Consider the following 20,029-nt stretch of genomic DNA (forward strand, 5'->3'; position numbering starts at 1 on the left):
ACAGCCCTCTCTGGATATGGAAGTAAAGGTCATAGTTACCGTGGGCTGGTGGTCTGCTATATCCAGGAAACTTTTTATCTACTTTACATATGTAATTTCATTTCATCCCACAATTTCAGAGGCAGGTGACACTGTTACAGCCAGAATTTGTACCTGGGTATGCTGACTTAGCTCCCTTACTGCTAACTGCCTAACATTTCCGAGGTAACACCAAAATGCGAACGAGAATGTGAACTGTAACCAAGGAAATAATAAATTGTCCCTCTTCTACATTCCTTTACTCCCTCCAAAATCATGACTTCTTACCTATTGGGGGAGAATCCCTCTATGGCCCTAGCAATGTCTCCGGCTCCCCTCTACCATGCCCCAGGCAAGGTCAGGGGCAGCAGCAGAAGGAATACACTGCAGCAGCCAGAGTATTTTACCAGCAACAACAGACTCTGACCATGACCCCATTCTGGCATCATACCATCTAATCTGCTCTGAATGAGAATCTGATTCTGAGGGTTTGGGGTAAGGTCTGGGAGTCTGTATATTAAAGTCAATCACCCTACTCAGGAGCCATGCGGAAGGCTCTGCTGGGCCCAACGTTGGCTTGTGTAGGAATGTGGTGGAGGGAAGCATTCCCAGGAAGAGCTTGTCTGATCCCAAATGTCCTTCAGAAAAGAATGAAAGCCACAGGAGGCACTTAAAAACTATGTTTTTTCAATTTCCACTTTGCTTATTACTGATTTCCCCTTCCAGATATATGATTAGAACAGCGACCCCTTTCTTGGTGAGACTGCCAGACTTTCCTTGCATGTTTGCATGGGAGTACAAAAAGGGAGATGGGAAGATGAAGAACTATGCATTGGCAAGCACTCTGTAAGATGTAAGAGATGAATGGCTATGGGAAGTGGTTACCTCACTCCCATTCAAGGTGTTAGATATTTCTCCCACCGCAGAGAAGCCAAAGGGCTCCTCTCTCCAGGCTTATGCCTATTCAGGCAAAGACGATTGAAAATCAGGCTACATCAAAATACTGTAATTCCCCTTCACTTTAAATGATATTGGCAAGAGAAAAATAGAGTGGGTTTGATGTCAATATGTAAATTAGTCATTTTACATGGAGTAGTACATTTTGATAAATACAATCTCAAAATTTCAGCTTAGTTTTATTTTCATTTTCCTCTAGAATTAGCATTGGAAGCTCTCCTCCAAGCAAAAAGTGCATTACTTGCCATCTAAGGAAAGAAAGGTGCCAATATTACACAGCAAGTTTCAGTGACTACGCCAAGTACTATGCACTTATCTGCTATGGTAGGTAATGGGCCTAACATGAGCTCCACCATCCCACTGCCAATGTTGTCAGCCTCATCACCACCATCCTAGGATCAATCCCAAACTACAAGTTATTGAGCACTTGTCTTATATGGGGATCTCACCTATGTTATCTTATCTAATGTTTGCGGGAGGGAAAAAATGAAAGAAAGATAGGAGAGCATTTTTATACCAATATTTTGCAGTTGAGGAAACAGGATAACTTTCAGAAGACCTACACTGCTGGTAAGCAGCAGAGCCAGGATGGGAGCGAGGATCTGTTGACTGTAAATTCCAAGCTCTTACCAGCTACCTGCCATGGCACCATGACGTTAACGTTATATGCAAACACCATCTACCAGCTATCACAGCGAGACCCCAGCAATAGTATAGAATGAAGCATTCTCTGTTAAAATGATTGCTGGACTTTGGCCCCATTTGCCTGGAGAAATGTTAAACTTTACAGCCAGGGGAAGAAAGAATGTCCTAGATACCTGAGCTCCTTCCCTTGGAGGCCAATATTTCTTTGCAGTATAGTTTCAGTGAGGATGGAAAATAAACTTTTTTCCACCCAGTATGTCCTTTCTAAATTTGGGAAACATAATAAGTAATTCATTCAAATATCAAAAAGTCATAGGGAATAAAATATTCTAAATACTTCCTGGTTTTTAAGGCTGTGTGCACATTTAGTTAATAGTTTCTATCCAAATAATTTTATTTTATGAATAACATCTGTATCTTGAACATATGATAAGCAATGAGACAAGTTAGGTTGGGGTCTTGGTGGGCATCATCATGGAGATTTGGAAAGTGGACTTGAGAAATATCTACTTTTCCATTCTCTATCGCATTCCCATAATTAATCCCTGACTTTCCCTGGTGGACAAACAGCAAACAGAGAATGGTATTACAAAATACATGCCACTCTGCTGTTTCTGGTATCAACTCCCAGTGGAAGGCAGCTCAGAGAACAAATGGAACCTTTGACTGATGGAGGTCCCTGACCAGTTGCAGAAGAGCCCAGGGTCTTTACTTCCCAGAAGGAAGCCTGCCCTGTCATGCCACTTTCCTCATCCCAATAATCTGGCCCTAGAACCGGAGCTCTAGCTCAACTGACTGAGGGAATGAATACACATTTTAAGCCAAATGCTCCCTTTAAGATGGCACAAGATGTCGGTTTGGTACAATTACTTTCACAAAATGTTGAGTCAATGACATCTTCAAAAAGCCAAGAGATTGTTGTTCATAACTATATGTGCTAGTTGTGGTGATGGCACTTAAAAGATATATATTAAATGTCCTTCTCAGATTATATGAACATTTTTCAACCCAGGCTATGTATTTATGCAACATATATTGAAAGCTTACATGCCAGGCATATAGTATCATTGAACTAACTATACTGAGTCATCTGTGTTTCTCTCCTGAAGGCAGAGGCTGCTTTCTTTTCATCTTTACATTCATAAGGCCAAGAAAAATGGGTAATGCACAATAATTATGCATCATGCATAATTGTTGAATGAACATCAGTGCTAAAGATCAAAGCACTATTGCCTTTTGCAGAGCCTGACAGAATACTTGTTCTTGTGCTGATATACTGAGACATCAGTGACACTATACTTGCATGCATTCATTTCTATTTATACGCATTCTGCATTTGTACAATGCTTCAACCCTTTTTGAAAGCACTATACCACTTTTATATCACTTTGTCTTCCTAATATTTCCTTGAGTCTGAGTGCCCACTGAAAAGACAAGGAAGCGAAGACTAAGCTCTCCTCAAAAGTTGGTGGAAGAGTCCTTTCTAGAACTTGAATCGCCTGACTTTTCCACACTCACTCTTGCTCGGCAGTATGGTAATTTCCCATTTAGCAAAAAATATACTGTGTGGGAAGCATCACATCGTCTGGTGTTTTTGAAGCTCCAGTAAAATGAGTCACTGAGCCATCATAAGAAAAACCTTGAAATCTTTCCCTTTAGGACTAAGAGTAAAGCCTCATTATGTAACTTCAAACTCTCCAAGAGATGGTGAGTAAATCCCAGATAATAGGATTAAATAGGTAAAAATCCTCTTCATGCTGCTGATGGAACAAAAGTAATGCAAGGGATGGATTCCGGACAATTGATCCTTTTGTGCCACTGCAACCACATGCACAGGCCATTTGTATCCAGGGCAGTCAGTCATTAGCCTGTCTCAGAGTTTGGCCAAAAAAGATATGCTAGTTGTCACTACTGGAACTTCATACCCATAAAAATTCCATAGGATGGATACTGGTTGACTAAAGTCAAGAAATTCAGAATCATGTTCCATTTCTTTACATTCTGCCCAAAAATATATGTATTCATCCCTTCTAATAACTTTAAAGAAAAGCTGGTCAAAATGAAAATCTCTGAAATTAAATTCTATAAAATTTTGAAACTCCACACAATAAAGAACTATTTTTTTGAGAGAACCTAATAAATAATAGCTCTCCTCCTGACTCTCAAGTTAGACTCAGGGATCAGGAAGGAAGTTAAAATATTAGCTTTATTACCTGTGAAAGTTATATTACAGTTTCACAAATGTGGGTACGACTAGACAGCCACTGGGGCTCCTAGAGACCCCAGTACTGTCCCACTAAGGGCATTGAGGATCCACTCAAGAGCAGGCAGGGAGATGCCAGGAACAAAGCCGAAGGAGTTACTTCTATCCAGATCTTCTGAGAACTCGTCAAAAAGGCTACCTCCTCTTCTGCTTGCTTGGGACCATGGTGCTACTCCGATAATGTTCCACAAAGAAGGAAGAAGCATCAAGAGTGCAAATGAACCCCTGCCCCCAACTTGCATGGTGTATCTTTTAACCCATTGACTGGTGGAGCAAATTTATCTTTTAAAAGTATATTTCCAAGGGCACCTGGGTGACTCCATCCATTAAGCATCCTACTCTTGATCTCAGTTCAGGTCTTGATCATGCTCAGCTTAGGTCATGAGTTCAAGCCCCACACTGAGCTCCCTGCTGGGCGTGGAGCCAACTTCAAAAAAAGTTAAACATTTTTTCCAGGTATATTTCCAGGCATTATTTTATGCTGTATATTTAAAAGGTATATTTCCAGGTATTATTTTATGCTGTAGTTTCAGTAAGTTAGAGATAATTAGTGTTTAATTATTTGTAGATCTTGTTAAAAATGGCCTGTTTCTGCACAGAGAACCTGAGCTCCATGCTGCAATATGTAGTGGACACTGGAGTTGCACCCAGAACCCCCCATTCAGAACAGAATCCCTCACTTCACCATCTGCTGAGAGTGCTGGTGGCCGAGAGCTCACAGCCAAGCCCCCTCCCTGCTCTCATCTCGTGCCCACCCCATGACGGCTCCATTCTGGAGTACAAAAGCCAGCCCTGTTGGGACATGGAGGCCATTCTGCAGACCATCCAGCTCTAGAGCTCCCTGCGGGGTCAGCTGAGGTTTGCATTTTTACTGCACTGAAGCCCACCTTCCCTCACCAGCCAATCCTTCCTCTCCCAGAAGTCAACATCCTAATACCACCCCCAGAAAAACCTCTGGCCCACAAAACCTCTGGGTCTGTTTCCAGAGAATGTGACCACCACAGCATATCTGAACAGGTAATGGGTTCTATATAAATTTATTTCTACATTTATTACTCACTTGGGGGCGGGGGGGAAGATGCTGAGTTCCACCCACCAAAATAAACTGAACATTGAACCAAGAATCCAGACTGAAAGTATTATCTGGGTGCTGGTGAAGGTTATCAGATAATAAAGACACAGCTAACCTAGCCCTATGACATGACTTCTCAGAAGGCTATCATAGCAGATCCTGGGGGCCGCTTGTGTAATTAGATCTGGACTATTCAGGATCCCTCCTTGAAAGGTGCCTAGGCAAGTCTTCTCTCACATATCTTCTTTGGGCTCTGATCTCATGTGTTGTTTCAATGTAACTTAGAAGGTGTTGTTGACTTCTCCATGGGGGAAAAAATAGCTGTAGAATTAAGATACACTTGAGCTGGAAGCGAATCACAAATATGACCAGCGGTTCTTCTTGGAAACTCAGTGTTCCTTTAACATTAAACTATGTTTTTGTTTGCATCCTGTGCACAGGCCCAGGCCTCCCCATTTCCACCCTTCATGACGGCCACACTGATCAAGGTACCGCTCTCTTGCATGCTGCTGTCTAAAGAAATCTTGAACTCTGGGTGACATTACACGAGAGGAAGCAAGACAGTCTCCCCACACGGGCAAGGAGAACTGTGATGGAATCTTTTGGTCATAGAGCTTATTTTCACATAGACTTGGATATTGTTGGAGTCAAACCTGATCCTAAGAAATTTAATAGTTACTTGCAGTAAGAACCTGGCATAACACAGATGAGTTATATCACAGGGATTCATGCTGTCTTCCCCAGTCAGCCTTATAAAAAACACAGAAGCTTAGCATTGGAAGGAAACTCAGGATATTTAGTACAACCTCCCTCCCAAATAAGAATTCCTGCTTTTTTGCAACATCCCAAACCAGAGACAAATTCCAGATCTAAGTCCAGTTCAAAGCAGAGGATGACTATCACGCGGGCTTTTTTTGTTTTAACAGCTACATCACACTGTTGCTACGAATGAAATCCCTGAAATTTTAGAGGCTTTTCCCATTTTCAACTATTATCAAGATAGTCCTCCTCCATCCCGTATTTATGATATTGTTCAAAATAGCTCACAGATCAAAGATGACTGTCTTTGCTCTGGGCAGAGTGGTCCAAGTGTGCGATTGCCCAGATGCTCTCCCTGCAGTTTCCTCGTTGTCTTTTGATTTTCCATTAAACAACATTATAGGGTTGAAGTTGATGGAGATGAGGGACAATGAGGGACTTCAGGACTTGTGCCTATGATCCTCCCTGGACAGCTTTGGTGACAAGTCAGGAGACTGCTTTGAGATTAGTTTGGCTGCCAGCTCAATGGCTCAAGTAAAACAGGTGAATATAAGATAATGAGGAAAACCAGAGTCAGTGCCAAAGCTCTAGACAGGACAGGTATTGTAAAACAGGGGCTGTGAACCCAGTGTCATTTTAGAGTTGTGGGATTTTTTGACCTCGTGTCTAATAATGAAATACTTGTAAGAATAAAACATTGTCTTTCTCAGTATGGCTCATCTCAACCCTGAGTAAGAGAGATTTTAAAGCAATACTACATTCAAATCTGTAAGATTTTGTTTTAATGGAAATTCCCATAAATGCATGATTCCCATTTTATCATGACTGCTAAAGGTCAGCCTCCCTTTTTTCAGAGCATGAATTTCCACTTTTTAATTATCCTTCTATTCCTGCCAGATACCAATTTCGGTACTACATACAAAAGTGTTATTATTTCACCCAATACTTACAAAATAGGTGCAGAGCTCATGTCACTCTCATTTCTCATATGTATTTATATGTTTTCTAACTCTCAAACAGAATGCGATTTTTCTAGAACACAGTTCTGCAAATTCGCCTAGTGATGAGATTCTCCAGAGGTATTTATTGTAAATACAGATTCCCAGGCCCTCCCCAGTTCAGGCGGATCTTAAATTGGGCTAGAGAATCTGAATATTTAATAAATACCCAGATAAGCTGAGTTTTAGAGCTGATGCTAGGTCTTCTATTTATTTGTAGTTTTTTTTTTCACCTGTTTTCCAGTGCATTTGGTACCAGAAATCTTTATCCAATAGATATTTGTTAAGCACCTATCACATTAAACCAGACATTGTGCTGGATACTAGATCCTTAAAATGAACAGACACTGGGTTAGATATGGTCCAGGTCCATGAGGAGATTATAGATCAATTGGGAATGCAAACGTGAGTGGAGAATAGAGCAGGATAAAGGATTAGGATGGGGGGAGTAGAGCAGGACTGCACACAAGCATGGTACTGTATATGGGGCTTGGTGGTTAGGAAATGTCTCCTAATGATAGATACATCAAACTGGAAACTCACAAATATAAAGGAGATTAATGCTGCTTGGACATATGGCTTGGTCAAGTGGATTGATATTGATGCTCTTTACCGGAAGCGGAATTCGCAGCCGAGAGAACGTTTTTGGGGAGATGATGAATTTTGTTTTTAATGCTGAGCTTGGGGTGCCGATGGGATATCCAAGTGGAGCTGTCCCAGAGTGACTAAATTTTGGATCTGGACATTCGACTGAAGATGAGAAACAAGAAGTCATTTGTTGGTGAATTACATGGTAACTGAGACCATGGAAGAGGATAAGACCACAGAGTAGGAATAAAACCATGCAGAACACCAACACGAGAAATGAGAAGAGGAAAATGAACCTATAAAGGAGACAGAGAAGGGAACAGAAGGAGGATAACCTTGAGAGTATGGTATCATAGAACCCAGAGAAGAGTGGATCTCAGGAAAGAGGAGGGCTCATCTGTGTCAAGTGCTACAGAGAGTGAAATGAGACCTGCTCTAAATCAATGAACTTAGCAAGAGAGAGATTACCATTGGGTTGGTCAGAGCAGTTTCAAAGGAACAGTGAAGGTGGAAGCCAGACTGCAGCAAGTTTAGGCCTGCACAGGAGGTAAGTAAAGAGCAATATTTTCAATAGGCCTGCCTGAGGAGAGGAGGAAAGAGGTGAGATGATGGCTAGAAGCAGTTGATAGCGGTTTAATTTTGGTTTTGAAACAGAATGAACATTTGAGCATGGTTAAACACTGATAGAAGAAATTAGGAGACCAGAAGTGGTGGAAGACATAAAGGAGGGAGGTCTCTGAGAAGTTGGGAAAAAATGGACTCCATGTAGGAGTAAACATGTAGAGATTCATTTCTGGCCTTGTGCTGAGTGAAAATGAAGAAATTACTAATGTCATTGTATGAAAGTTTGTAGACATTGTAGAAAACAGTGTAATGGCCTCGTTTTATCGGCAAAGTGGGATAAGGTCATTTGGAAATAACACAGGACCTGAACCAAGTGCTTTAGAAACCCAGAAGGGTTGCCACTTTATGACATAGACATCCCAAAAGAGGCTTAGTTGCTTCAGGCACAGCAGGTGCTCATTACAATTACCCAACTGATCTAATGACCTCATTTATCAACTTTTCCACAGATTCTTCACATAAATTAATTAATAAGCAACATATAGTAGTTAATATAATTAAAACAAAAATTCTTACATGATCCATCATTCTTTTTATTTCATCATAATGAAGAACCCACAAATAAATGGAGAGCATATACCACATATATACCACATATATATCGCTGTACTCGGTACTAAATATGGTAGGTACTGAGTGTATAATGATGAGCGAAATAAGGTAAAGGTACTCTGGACTGTAGCACAACTTCCAGGTTATAGGCTTTTAATGCAAAGCCACACAGAGAAGCCCAATCAGCACCCCCACCATCAACAGTCCTTTGAGATCCCATTTTGCTCCAAGGGGTGGGAAAATTGCCAAGTTACCGTATGAACAAATGCTTCTCTGGACTATAAAGCATTAAAAAGGCTATGAATTAAATCTGACATTTCAGTAAGCCATGAATCAGGAAAGTTCAATAGCTGGAAGGAAAATGGAGAAATCAGTCTAGCCAATCTGTCAACCCTTGTAATACAGTTTCTGACTTCTGGTATTTTGGTAAAAAGATAAAAAATAAATAAGCAAATAACAAATAGAATAAAAAGCAAAATATAAAAATAAATAAAGAAGCAATTACAATGTAGTCACTCTGTGTGACTACGTTATAGGATTCCCTTTATTCATAATAGCTCCACACATAGAACCCACACAAGGAGAATGAAGAGCTGGCTCCATTGTACTTAGAACTGTATATTTGGTGGGGCTTTTTTTGTTGTTGTTTTTTGAGGGCTTTTTTTTTTTTTTTTTTTTGGTTTTAACTTTTAAGATGCCACAAGTATTTCTTTCCTGATGGATTATCCAAAGTTAAAATGAAATTTATTATGTATCTTATACAACTCATACCAAAACATCTATACTTGTTCTAAGATTAAATATAACATGTTGGAACAAAATGCCATGAGTATATGAAAACTGAGAGTTACAAGGGAAGTGGTTTGGCAAACTTACTGTAGTTACAAGTACTCCTCCAGTTCCCCATCTTCAAGGACCACTTTTTAAAAAGGCACAAAAACAAGAAGTTCACAGGATGTCTTTTGTAAAAACTGCCATATCTCAGAAGTCATCCAGACCTTCTTTTAAGAAAAATAAATCGTCAAACTCCGCGTGCTATATGAAAGCCTAACTTTTCTCTAGAAGATAACCAGTATCAATTCTAGTTCAAAATAAAACTTGCAAAAAGCCCTCTATTGCTAGAAACCCATTTGCATATACCACTAAACTATGGCATCAGGAGATCAATGGATTGTTCAGTTTCAAAGATTAAAGTGTGAATCATAATTAAGCTTAAATATAAGCAGCAGTTTTTTAGAAGATCCTTTAAGGTGAAAAAGAGAAAGAGATCATAGTGTGTATATTGTTATTTTACTAAGATGTATAACCACCTTGAGAGAAATGATATGAAGGTATATGATGTGCAATAATTCAATTACAAAAAAAGGGAGGAATATCTTATATTAATTAAGTACAGCAGGAAAAGAAATGTATATGTTGGGGTGCCTGGTGGCTCAGTTGGCAAAGTGTCTGACTTGATTTCGGCTCAGGGCTCAGGCCATGATCTCAGGGTTGTGAGATGGAGCCCCGTGCCCAGCTCCACACTGGCCATGGAGCCTGCTTAAGATTTTCTTTCTCCCTCTTCCTTTGCCCCTCCCCCATTTCTCTCTCTCTCAAAAAAAAAAATATATATATATATAAATCACAGGAATAATATTTCACTTTACACATTGGAAACTTAAAAACAAACTTTGTGACTACATAATTAATTATTGAAAGATTTATTTACTTATTTGAGAGAGAGGGTGTGTATGTGATGGGGGGAGGGGCAGAGGGAGAGAGTATATAAGCAGACTCTCTGCTGAGTACGCCTGAGGTCATGACCTGAGCCAAAATCAAGAGTTGGATGCTAAACGGACTGAGCCACTCAGGCACCTCTATTTTTAATTTGAAGTTTCAGCAATAAAGATTTTACTTCTACTACTTTTATTTTTTCTTAGTAGATGATAAAAAAAAAAGTCACCTACTCAGATCATAGCTTCATGTTAGAAAAGTTGGAGATGGGAAAATATGGTGACTAACCATTGTTGCCTCTGTGATTCTGCTCAAAATGTGTTTTGATGCCATAAAGATCAGTTTCAGGAGGCAATGATTAATGTCATCATAAACTCATACCTATTTTAAAGGCTGGGCTAAAAATGTGCTTGTCAAGATAAATTTTTTATACAGTTCCTTATATTGTTTCAGTTTCATCCATATTAAAACCAAAAGAATTTTAAGAAAGGACTTTTTTATGGAATACTATTAATCAAAAATGAACATTTTATTTTTTTTAAGAAATTAAAATCCTGGAAGAAAACAAAGAATTGGAAAATGCTTTGAAAAATATCCAGCTGCCTAAAGAGGAAATTAAGAAACTTGAAGTGGATGATATTAGTAAGACTTTAAAAACTTCTCATTTACAAATATGAAGCTGAACGCTTATCTTACTTTATCTTATCTTACTTATATTAAACAAAATATAAGATAAATATTGTAGTCCAAACCCTATAATATCAAAGGTCTTAAGTAAACCAATCTTACTGTAACAATAAAGCTTCACGAAAGATCTTTAACATGTTTGTAAATAGAGTTGATCTTATACTTTCCTATAGTTCCATTTCAACATTGATATGTTTTACAGTTTAATTTTAATTTTAGAATGTGTGCTTCTGGAAAATACAACTCAAGATTTCTAGTAATTTATAAATTTGACAAAAAATATCTAATAAAAATCAACTTAAACTACATTCTTGATTTTTTACAGTTTGCCAGTTTTGAATTGATTTTATGTCATATTGTTATTAAAGAAAATAAATAATGTTATGAACATAGTGGAATGAAGATTTTTCTTTTTTTCCCCTCCAAGCTTTATGGTACAAGATGATGCTTCCTCCCCGGTTTGACAGATCAAAGAAGTATCCCTTGCTAATTCAAGTGTATGTAATATTTTCTTTGGTGTAAAAACTATTTACTGAAAATATGTTGAATTAAATACACATTTATGAGATAGAATGAACCATTCTCCTTGGTAACAGTTCCTATTGATGCTGTTTTTATATATTCCTCAACTAATCAGAGTAAATAAAATATGGCTATTTAAAATAGATTGAGGAAGTTTGGGGATTTTAGATGGACTGGCTTGCATTTGCTGTCTTGAATTTCCTTTGTATGGCAAATTGCCGAATGTGTCAGAATACCTTTGAGATAGAGAAATTGCAGCCAAAAAATATTGTAAATCATCTTAATGTCTTATGTAAGTGAGTTAGAAATGAAATAAGGGAATGGAATACATTTAGTGGAATCACACCCAAAATCAGTGCTGACCTACACACAATTTGCTTAAAACACCATGCATTTTTTTTAGTATATCTTATGCCTGCTTTTAGCAAGTGGCAGGTGGCAGAAATGACGAAAAACCCACACATATTCCTTGAAATGCCAACCCTAGATGTATCCGTTTTGGGGAATAGGAGAGGCTGTGTCCCAAAACAACTTCCTTGTAGCAAACCTCTGGGAAAAGCCTGGTCCTCTCTTGATTTTGAGCCAGTTCTAATGCCACTGTTATTGAAATTTTATCATACAAATGTACTGGGAAATACTAAAGGCAATTCTTAGCCATCATGACAAGTTGAGTTTTACAAAGGAATCCAAGATTCTTTTTTTTTTTTTTTCCTTTAGGTATGGTGGTCCCTGCAGTCAGAGCGTAAAGTCTGTATTCAGTATTAATTGGATTTCTTATCTTGCAAGTAAGGAAGGGATAGTCATTGCCTTGGTGGATGGCCGAGGAACAGCTTACCAAGGTGACAAACTCCTGTATGCAGTATATCGAAAGCTGGGTGTTTATGAAGTTGAGGACCAGATCACAGCTGTCAGGTGAGCACCTTCTCATTCAAACAGAAATTGATGTGCAACAAAAGTCATGCAATCACTGTTGAGTTTCTCCATCTTTAATGATTTAATTCTTTTTTGTCTATTTTCCTAACTTCATCTAAAGTTATCATTAAAGAGATATTTTTGCCCAATGTGAGAAAAAAATTGTTGATGGAAAAGAGCTAATAAATGTACAAAACATGATTTATGGTGATAAATGACAAATACTCTCTTTTGTTGTTTCATCATTCTGATATCCTTTCATTTATTCACATGGTTCACAAAAAAATATGCATAACTCTAGGGATGGTCCATAGGAAACAAAACATCTGAATTTACTCAAGCATTGTGGATCCTACCTCATGAATTTAGGAATGCCTCAAGATTTCATCAACACTGTATCCTTATAGATACTAGGCATTCTTTTGTAATTAAGCTAGCTGTGAATTTCAGCTGTGCTAGGATGAGAATATTTCCCTGTTTTCATTTGACAAAAAGAAATTCATTTTATGTAATACAAATTTTATTATGAAAACATTCATAGGGAAGACAGACTCATAATCTGAATTCTTCCCAACTACATTCTCAACCACAATTTATGTCTCCATCTCCATCATGTTTTCTGAAACAGAAAGAATCGAGTCACTGAAATTGTTTATTTGGAAAACCTGTGCAGGATTCTTCTGGATATTTCTCTATAGTTGTTGGGTTTCCGTTATTATGTTGTGGCTATATGAAGTTAGAGAACAGTAGTTTATAAATGTTAAAGCCAACACAGGCCACTTGCACTCTCAGTCGTGGATGTATATGTGTGTGTGATGGCCTGTTTGATGGCCTAAGGTCAAATACTGTTTCACAGCAAAGAGCAATTTAGAAAATTCATTAATAAATTCCTTTTATCATCTCGATGTCATTAATAGTTACTGATTTCATTATAGCATACACAATGAAGATTGTATTTAACAGCTAGGAGCCAGGCCCAGACAATACTTTTCTGTATTTTTGTCTCTAATCACAGCAGAAGAGTTTAGACTCACAAGTAATTATTTTTAAAAATAGAAAAGTAATCATAACCCATATGTTTTCAAATTTTCCTTCCATTCTGTGAACAGTAATATACACACAGTTATATACAATGTTCAATTAAAAACAGTCTATTTGGGTAAAATCTGACAAATGAATAAGTAGATTATTAAATAACACTATACAATCTGTAAGCATTATTCACGGCTAATTTCTAGGAGGCTCCATCTTTCTCGCTAATCCAGATTTTTGGCCTGTCTGCCACTAACCTGTTTAGGAGAATCTTCTGCCTAATGGAGAGCCATAGAAGAGATAGCTCAAAGAAAGATCTACCAAGAGATCTACCAATTTCTCACATAAAGACTGTGTGTGCCTTGATGGGAATATGAACACCATTGTCAGTGTTACAGACCTAATTCTTTAAGATTTTTTTTTTTTTTTTGGCACTGTGATTCACATCTCTTTGTATTTAAAGCATGTAATAAACACCAAGGGCATGTGACCCTAGGACCACATCAAAAGCCGGATGTAGATTATACCTCATTTGTAATTCAACTGGATCTTCTCCAAAATTGGTAGAGCTAAAAAGTGGTTTGTTTTGGCACTGATTAAAAAACAAACTTATCTTCATCATCATCATCACAATCTACTGATAACAACACAATACATCATCACTTATTTACCACCAAAATTGCAGCATTTGAATTCAAGAATACCTCAAGAAATAGACCTGATCGCGTTTCTTGGATGGAATGAAAATTTAAACCTGAAACCCCTGTAGAGGCCTTAAGGAAAATTGTTATTTCTGATGTTCAATATGTGGGACATGAAGCCACAAATTGTACCAATTTTCACAATAATATAAATGTCTTTGGCATTTAGAATTGAAGATAGACCAGAGGCAGTAATTGGCTACCTGTACCTTCTCTGAGCCATTTTTAGGATGGAATCTGAAGAAAGTCTTCCTGCTTTGGAGCAGGCATATGTTCCCTCATTTGCTCAGCCATTCAACAACAGATCAAATATTAATATATGCCATTGCCATCCACTCTGTATAAAATTTTGCAATTTATGATCTCTACTTTCAGTGCTCTTATAATCTGTAGAATGGATAAACTCTCAGCACTCTGAAGGGATAGCATTGCTGCTAGACGGAACGTTTAGTAAACAGCCTAGGGAACAAGAGGAGGTTCTGTGACCCAGGCAAAGCATATACACAACAGTGGAGATGCACTTGGAGCAGGCCTGGCTTTGCTTGAAGGCATCATTCTGCAAAAGTGAAAGGGAAGCCTTGGAACCCGATGCTTTGAGAAAACAAAAGCTGAAAAGGATAGATTTATAATGATAATCCTGGGAATAATTCAACCACATGTCTGCCAAGAAGCATTTTAGGAATCAGACACTGAATGTTTGACATGGGAATTGGGATTGCAATCCCTTTACAGTAGCCCTCAAGTTACCTTCCCACAAAAGAATGAAATTTGTCCCCTTCAGTCTCATATAAAAGGCAATCTGGCTAAATTTTTCAGATACCAAAGGAAAATCATGTGTACATATTTGGAAGGGACAGTAAATACTAGTCAGGGTTAATAAATAGATTTAAACAAAGCAAAACAGGATTTTTAAAAAATGAAGAAGAAGAAGCCATACAACCTCACAACTTTGACTACACAAAAGAGAATGCTTGTGAGGTCAAAGCATAAGTGAAACCAGGAAGTGCTTTCATCAGGCTTCTCTGCAAATGGTACATATGTAGGACCCATAAAACGTCGTTAGTTAGAGGGTCAGTTCTATTCATTTGGGGTATATTTCACATTTTTTATATTCCCACAATTTGAAATTTTTATACAGCTTGAAGGCTGGTGGTGAGAAAATATATCATGCTGTTATACATGGTATCGATAAGAACAATTCCAAAATAGAATAATAACTGATCCCTAGGATTCCAAATTGACCTTTGGCCTAGGGCCATTTTTGTGCGAGAAAAGTTGTAAAGTTCAGTCCAGCCTCCAAAATGCTTTCTCATTTGTTACTAACATTTTCTTTATTTCACCACATTATCAACAGTGTTTCTGATAACTCTTCTGCGAGCGCTTCAGAATTTGGAAATAAATTTTATAGAGCCTTGTTGGCTTCGAAGTGCTCAGATTATCTAGCTAACCTTTAACCTAGTCCCTCCACATTAAGTGTTAATGTTTCATTTCCATGTTAACGATTGCACTATCATTTCCTGTAAATGTCATCCTTTCAGAATAAACCAAGGAAGGGAGCTGTTAAGAATTTCCTGCTCCCAATGTATCACCTGCTATTTGCTTTTACCCCAGATGCAAGGCAATATGATTGCTAGCTTCTGGGAGATCATAAAATCGAAATTGATTTTATGGCTCAGAACTATCTTCGAGCACTAGAGGAAAGATTTTTTTTAACAAAGAAAGTGAACCTTCTCCTCTTTCATTTGGCTTTTGAAGTTTATGGAAGAATTGCTGAAATTCCACAGTTTGCTGCACATTTTCTCTGTTTTACCATGAACACCATGCACACAGGTAGCAACTTTCCGTTTGCTGCTGCTGCATTTCTTCCCCGTAGACTCCTCAGTGTCCCTCAGAGTTGGTGTGGGGTAAGCTGTGACTGACGGGGCTTCTTCCCATCTGTTTGTCCCGGGCATTTGCCCAACTCCTCTGTGCATTGGAAACGTGCATGTTGAATCAATGCAACGAGCAAAATGGTTGCTGTGAAATCCCTATAAGAAACTCCATTATTCAACTAATGAAACCATTCCATCTTACTTCTGGAGAAGAATGAGAAAGGGTGTTAACATAACCAAATGGAACAAAAAAAATAGTATTTTTCTGGCTCCCTGTGTGTCACTTTGTTCTCCTCCCCTCCTTCCTGTCACTGTTGCATCCAGGTCTCTGCAATGTCTCACCCCGTGTGCTTTTTTCTTCCACTGCTTCTCTTTTTCTAAGAGTTTTCTGAGTTTTTATCAAACCATCCCCCAAATAAGTCACAACTGCTCCGTTAGAACGCTAAACCTCAAGGAGGCCTGGGATAAATTAGCCTAAAACATTCCTATTTTGTACCCACATTGCAAAGTTACATTTCTGAGGGTTTCCCATGACTTTTGTGAAGGTTGCCCTTTGGCATGGTCACTTGCTCCTAAAAGGATATTTATTTTCAATATAGTTTTCAAAGGAAGGCTCTTCTGTGATGGAACTCAAGTGAATCATGTCCATATCCTAAAGATACGTATAATTATCTGTATTGTGATAAATTGAAGGTACCTGAGTATGAAATGGGAGAGGGATGGTTATTTTTCCAAGGATGAAAGTGACCAAAAGTGACATGGTGATTATCACTAACATCTAAGCATTTAAGATTGATACAATTTAAAGCAGCAGCAACAAAAATCTTTTTTCCAAAATCTGGGGATTTAGGAATTTGGTCCTAGTCGTGGTGCTATTACTTCTTGTGTTGCTGTCAGCCTGGGTCTTGAACTCTGAGTCTCAAGTAACTCACTCACACAATTAGGATACGAGACCTGTAGCCCTGCAAATACTACCCAATAGATGTACAGTAGAGTCTGAAGGATCCGTTTTATCCTTTGCAGAAAGCATGATAATATTCTTTTAGTTATTTGTAAGTGCAGTGTTATTATGCATGTGTTTAAACAAAGAAAATGGAGCGTTTCTATTAAATCTTTGGATTAAATATGCTTGTGTAATGAAGTAAATGTCATGTGTACACACTTAAAATTCTAAAAATTTGTTTCTTTTACTTTAGAAAATTCATAGAAATGGGTTTCATTGATGAAAAAAGAATAGCCATATGGGGCTGGGTGAGTTGTTTTATATGTTTTATGCCTGTTATTCAGCTCAGCAATCATAATTTTCTAAAGTGTGCGCTTATAAGGTTTCTCATGAAATGTTAATGTTGCAACATCATTTAATCTGTCAATGGAAACAGTCAATTTGGATGATCTAGGCTTCAAAGTGGTGGCTTTAAGTGTTCCTTTTTCTCAATCATTTAGTTTCTTCCATATAGCAAATTAACTCATAATTGACATATTTTTACTTAATTTTTTGTATTAGACTATAGAATACTGAACTGAACTATATTTCAGAGGTTCAATTTCCTTTGTTATTTTAGATTTCATATATATCTTTTTATATTTCGTCATTTCATTTTTATGAAAAGCTAAGCGAATCTTTGAAATCATAGGAACTTTTAATATATAAATTCCCTAGTACCTAGCCTATCCCAATCATCTCTTGGCTGTTTTGATTCTTTTTTTTGGGGGGGGGAGATAATCAAGTTCTCTTACCAGATCTAATATTAATTTGTGTCAGTGGGAGAGAAGTATAATTTAGTTTTCAAGTCATAGGTCATGAAGATAATTGCCCATGTTTGAGGAGCTGTGAAGGTTCTCAACGTACACATGAAAAGGAAGTGGCAAAACTTCCCAAATCCTGGGCAATGAAGTCACTGGAAAGTTTAGAGAAATATTGGAAAGAGTTTAGATTTGCCCATTATAAATTATGATAATTACCCTTCAAAGAAGATTTCCTGTTTCACTTTTTGGTCTGAATTTGTACATTTGCAAGTCAATTTGCAGCCGTTTGGGCTTGGGTTGTTTTTCTTGGCTGTTTTCTCTGAGAGCGGCCTGCTTTCAGATGGAGGGAATGAAACCCAATATTGAAGGGAATCTGCAGGCTCCGGCTCAGCTCTCAGCTCAGTGACCAGATGAAGAGCTGTTATGAATTTGTGGAAAGTTGTTACTTCAAGCCATTTGGTCCTTCTTAAAACTATCAAATGTTAAATATCTAAACAGAACAGAATTCAAATGGGTGGAAATCAATGAAATATTTTTGTAGTGAAATATTTCAGATAAGATCTCTCCCACCATCCATTTTTATGAAATTTCCTAAAGTAAATTTTTGAAAGATTCAAATTTCATGCCGAACACTTACATATCATCGTTAACATTTCTCTTATAGTTTTAATTTTCTTTTACTGCAGCCTTTGAAATAACCAGGAAGTGGAACTTTTGATTTCATTTCTAGAACATCCTGGTATTAGTTTGGTAGAGAACCACCTATGTGGAATGATTTAAAGAACCCACTCCGCACCCCCAAAATACATGCATATCAGCCTGAGATTCTTCAATAAGAGATTGTCAAGAGGTCTGTGCAAATGCTACTAGAAGAGGTGGTCTAATAAGCCCCTTTATTGCTTACTTTCCAACATGGCAATAATTGTGAGGTAAACCCCGAGAGCATGTGCAAAAGAAGGAAAATGTGAACTGCCAGTGGATACAACATTTGAGCAGCCCCTTAATCAGCAGGACCCAGAAGATCCTGAAGGAAAAAGACCTTAATACTACACTGTTTTTTTCCCATAAAATCTTTACGATTTATATAATCCACCCATCTGATCACTAACTAATGCATTTTTTCCTCGATGTAGTAAATTTTTATTGGATCTCAACTGGATCTTTTTTTTTTAAGATTTTATTTATTTATTCATGAGAGACAGAGAGAGATAAGGCACAGGCAGAGAGAGAAGCAGGCTCCATGCAGGGAGCCTGATGTGGGACTCGATCTCAGGACTCCAGGATCACACCCTGGGCTGAAGACAGGTGCCCAACCGTGAGCCACCCAGGCATCCCTCAACTAGGTCTTATTTTAGGTTCTTTAGAAGATGAAAAGATGAGTAAGTTATAGCCCTGGCCCTCTATTAGATAAAACAGAGCAAAAAAGGAACTGCTCAGCAATGTTCCAAGTGTTAAGACAGATACAACTTGAGGCGAGAACACCAGGGACAGGAGTGGTTCATTCTGGCTGTGAGAGCAAAGGGAAGATTCAGAAATGAGGCAGTGAAGAAGATAGGTCAGTAACGGTGCATTCCAGAAAATGAAGACAAACTTGCCCAGTCTTGAGGTAAAAATGAGTAGGACATGGTTGGTCTGGATGCCAGAAACTTCAGAAGTGTAAAGCATGTAGTGAGGAAGGTGAAGGAAATGAGTTTGGATAGGTAGGTAGATAGCCAATACCAGGAGCCTTTTAGACTGCATAAAGGAGGATGGGCCCTATCTATGGCTCTGCGACACACTCCTCTTATTTTCCTACGTCTCCATGATCATTACACTCCATTCATTCTTCAGATGCCCGTGTTTTCCGGGGTCTGGCTATGGCCCTCATTGTTTTTCACTTCCCTGGGGAAACCCATGTCATTTCAAAGATGGCGATGACTGCCGCTAGCCCCACCTCTCTTCTGAGCTCCATGTTTCAAATGCTCACTGACCATCTGTCCCAAATGTCTTACTGGAGCCTCAAGCCTAACCCACACAAGCTAAACTTGCTATAGTCTACTTAAAACAAGTCCTTGTCTTTATTTAAGGACCTCATCACACACCTAGTCACCCCAATTAGTAAATTCAGAGCGCTTTCAATTTCTCTTGATCCCCAACTCCCACATCCCATTGGTAAGTAAGTTCTGTCAATGCTATCTTCAAACATCTAAATCTGTTCTCCTCGTCCCCAGAGCCAGCACTTTAGTTCAGTTCTCTTCATATGTGACTTAGATCAGACCTTCTCATACTGTGGCTTTCATATGCATCACCTGGAGAACTCCTTGAAACAGTTCCCAGGGCCCTACCAGCAGAGATTCTGATTCAGTATTGAGGGTGAGGCCTGAGGATTT

The 20,029-nt window shown here is 38.3% G+C and overlaps 1 protein-coding gene across 3 annotated transcripts in view; it reads left to right on the plus strand.

Moving 5' to 3' along the window:
- Positions 1-20,029, plus strand: part of FAP (fibroblast activation protein alpha) — a 72,472-nt gene that overhangs the window by 43,565 nt on the left and 8,878 nt on the right. Inside the window, exons 16-21 of one of the 3 annotated variants that reach the window (XM_077883480.1) lie at positions 1,175-1,299; positions 5,396-5,443; positions 10,733-10,831; positions 11,304-11,373; positions 12,116-12,310; positions 13,608-14,257. In XM_077883480.1, the coding sequence (XP_077739606.1) occupies positions 1,175-1,299; positions 5,396-5,443; positions 10,733-10,831; positions 11,304-11,373; positions 12,116-12,310; positions 13,608-13,719 (649 nt within the window). In that variant the 3' untranslated portion in view covers positions 13,720-14,257. Of the gene's footprint in view, positions 1-1,174; positions 1,300-5,395; positions 5,444-10,732; positions 10,832-11,303; positions 11,374-12,115; positions 12,311-13,607; positions 14,258-17,110; positions 17,166-20,029 lie in introns of those variants that run through there. The other 2 variants (XM_077883479.1, XR_013371870.1) reach the window with 2 other exon arrangements.

The sequence above is a fragment of the Canis aureus genome, chromosome 34 (assembly GCF_053574225.1).
Source record: "Canis aureus isolate CA01 chromosome 34, VMU_Caureus_v.1.0, whole genome shotgun sequence".
Taxonomy (NCBI): domain Eukaryota; kingdom Metazoa; phylum Chordata; class Mammalia; order Carnivora; family Canidae; genus Canis; species Canis aureus.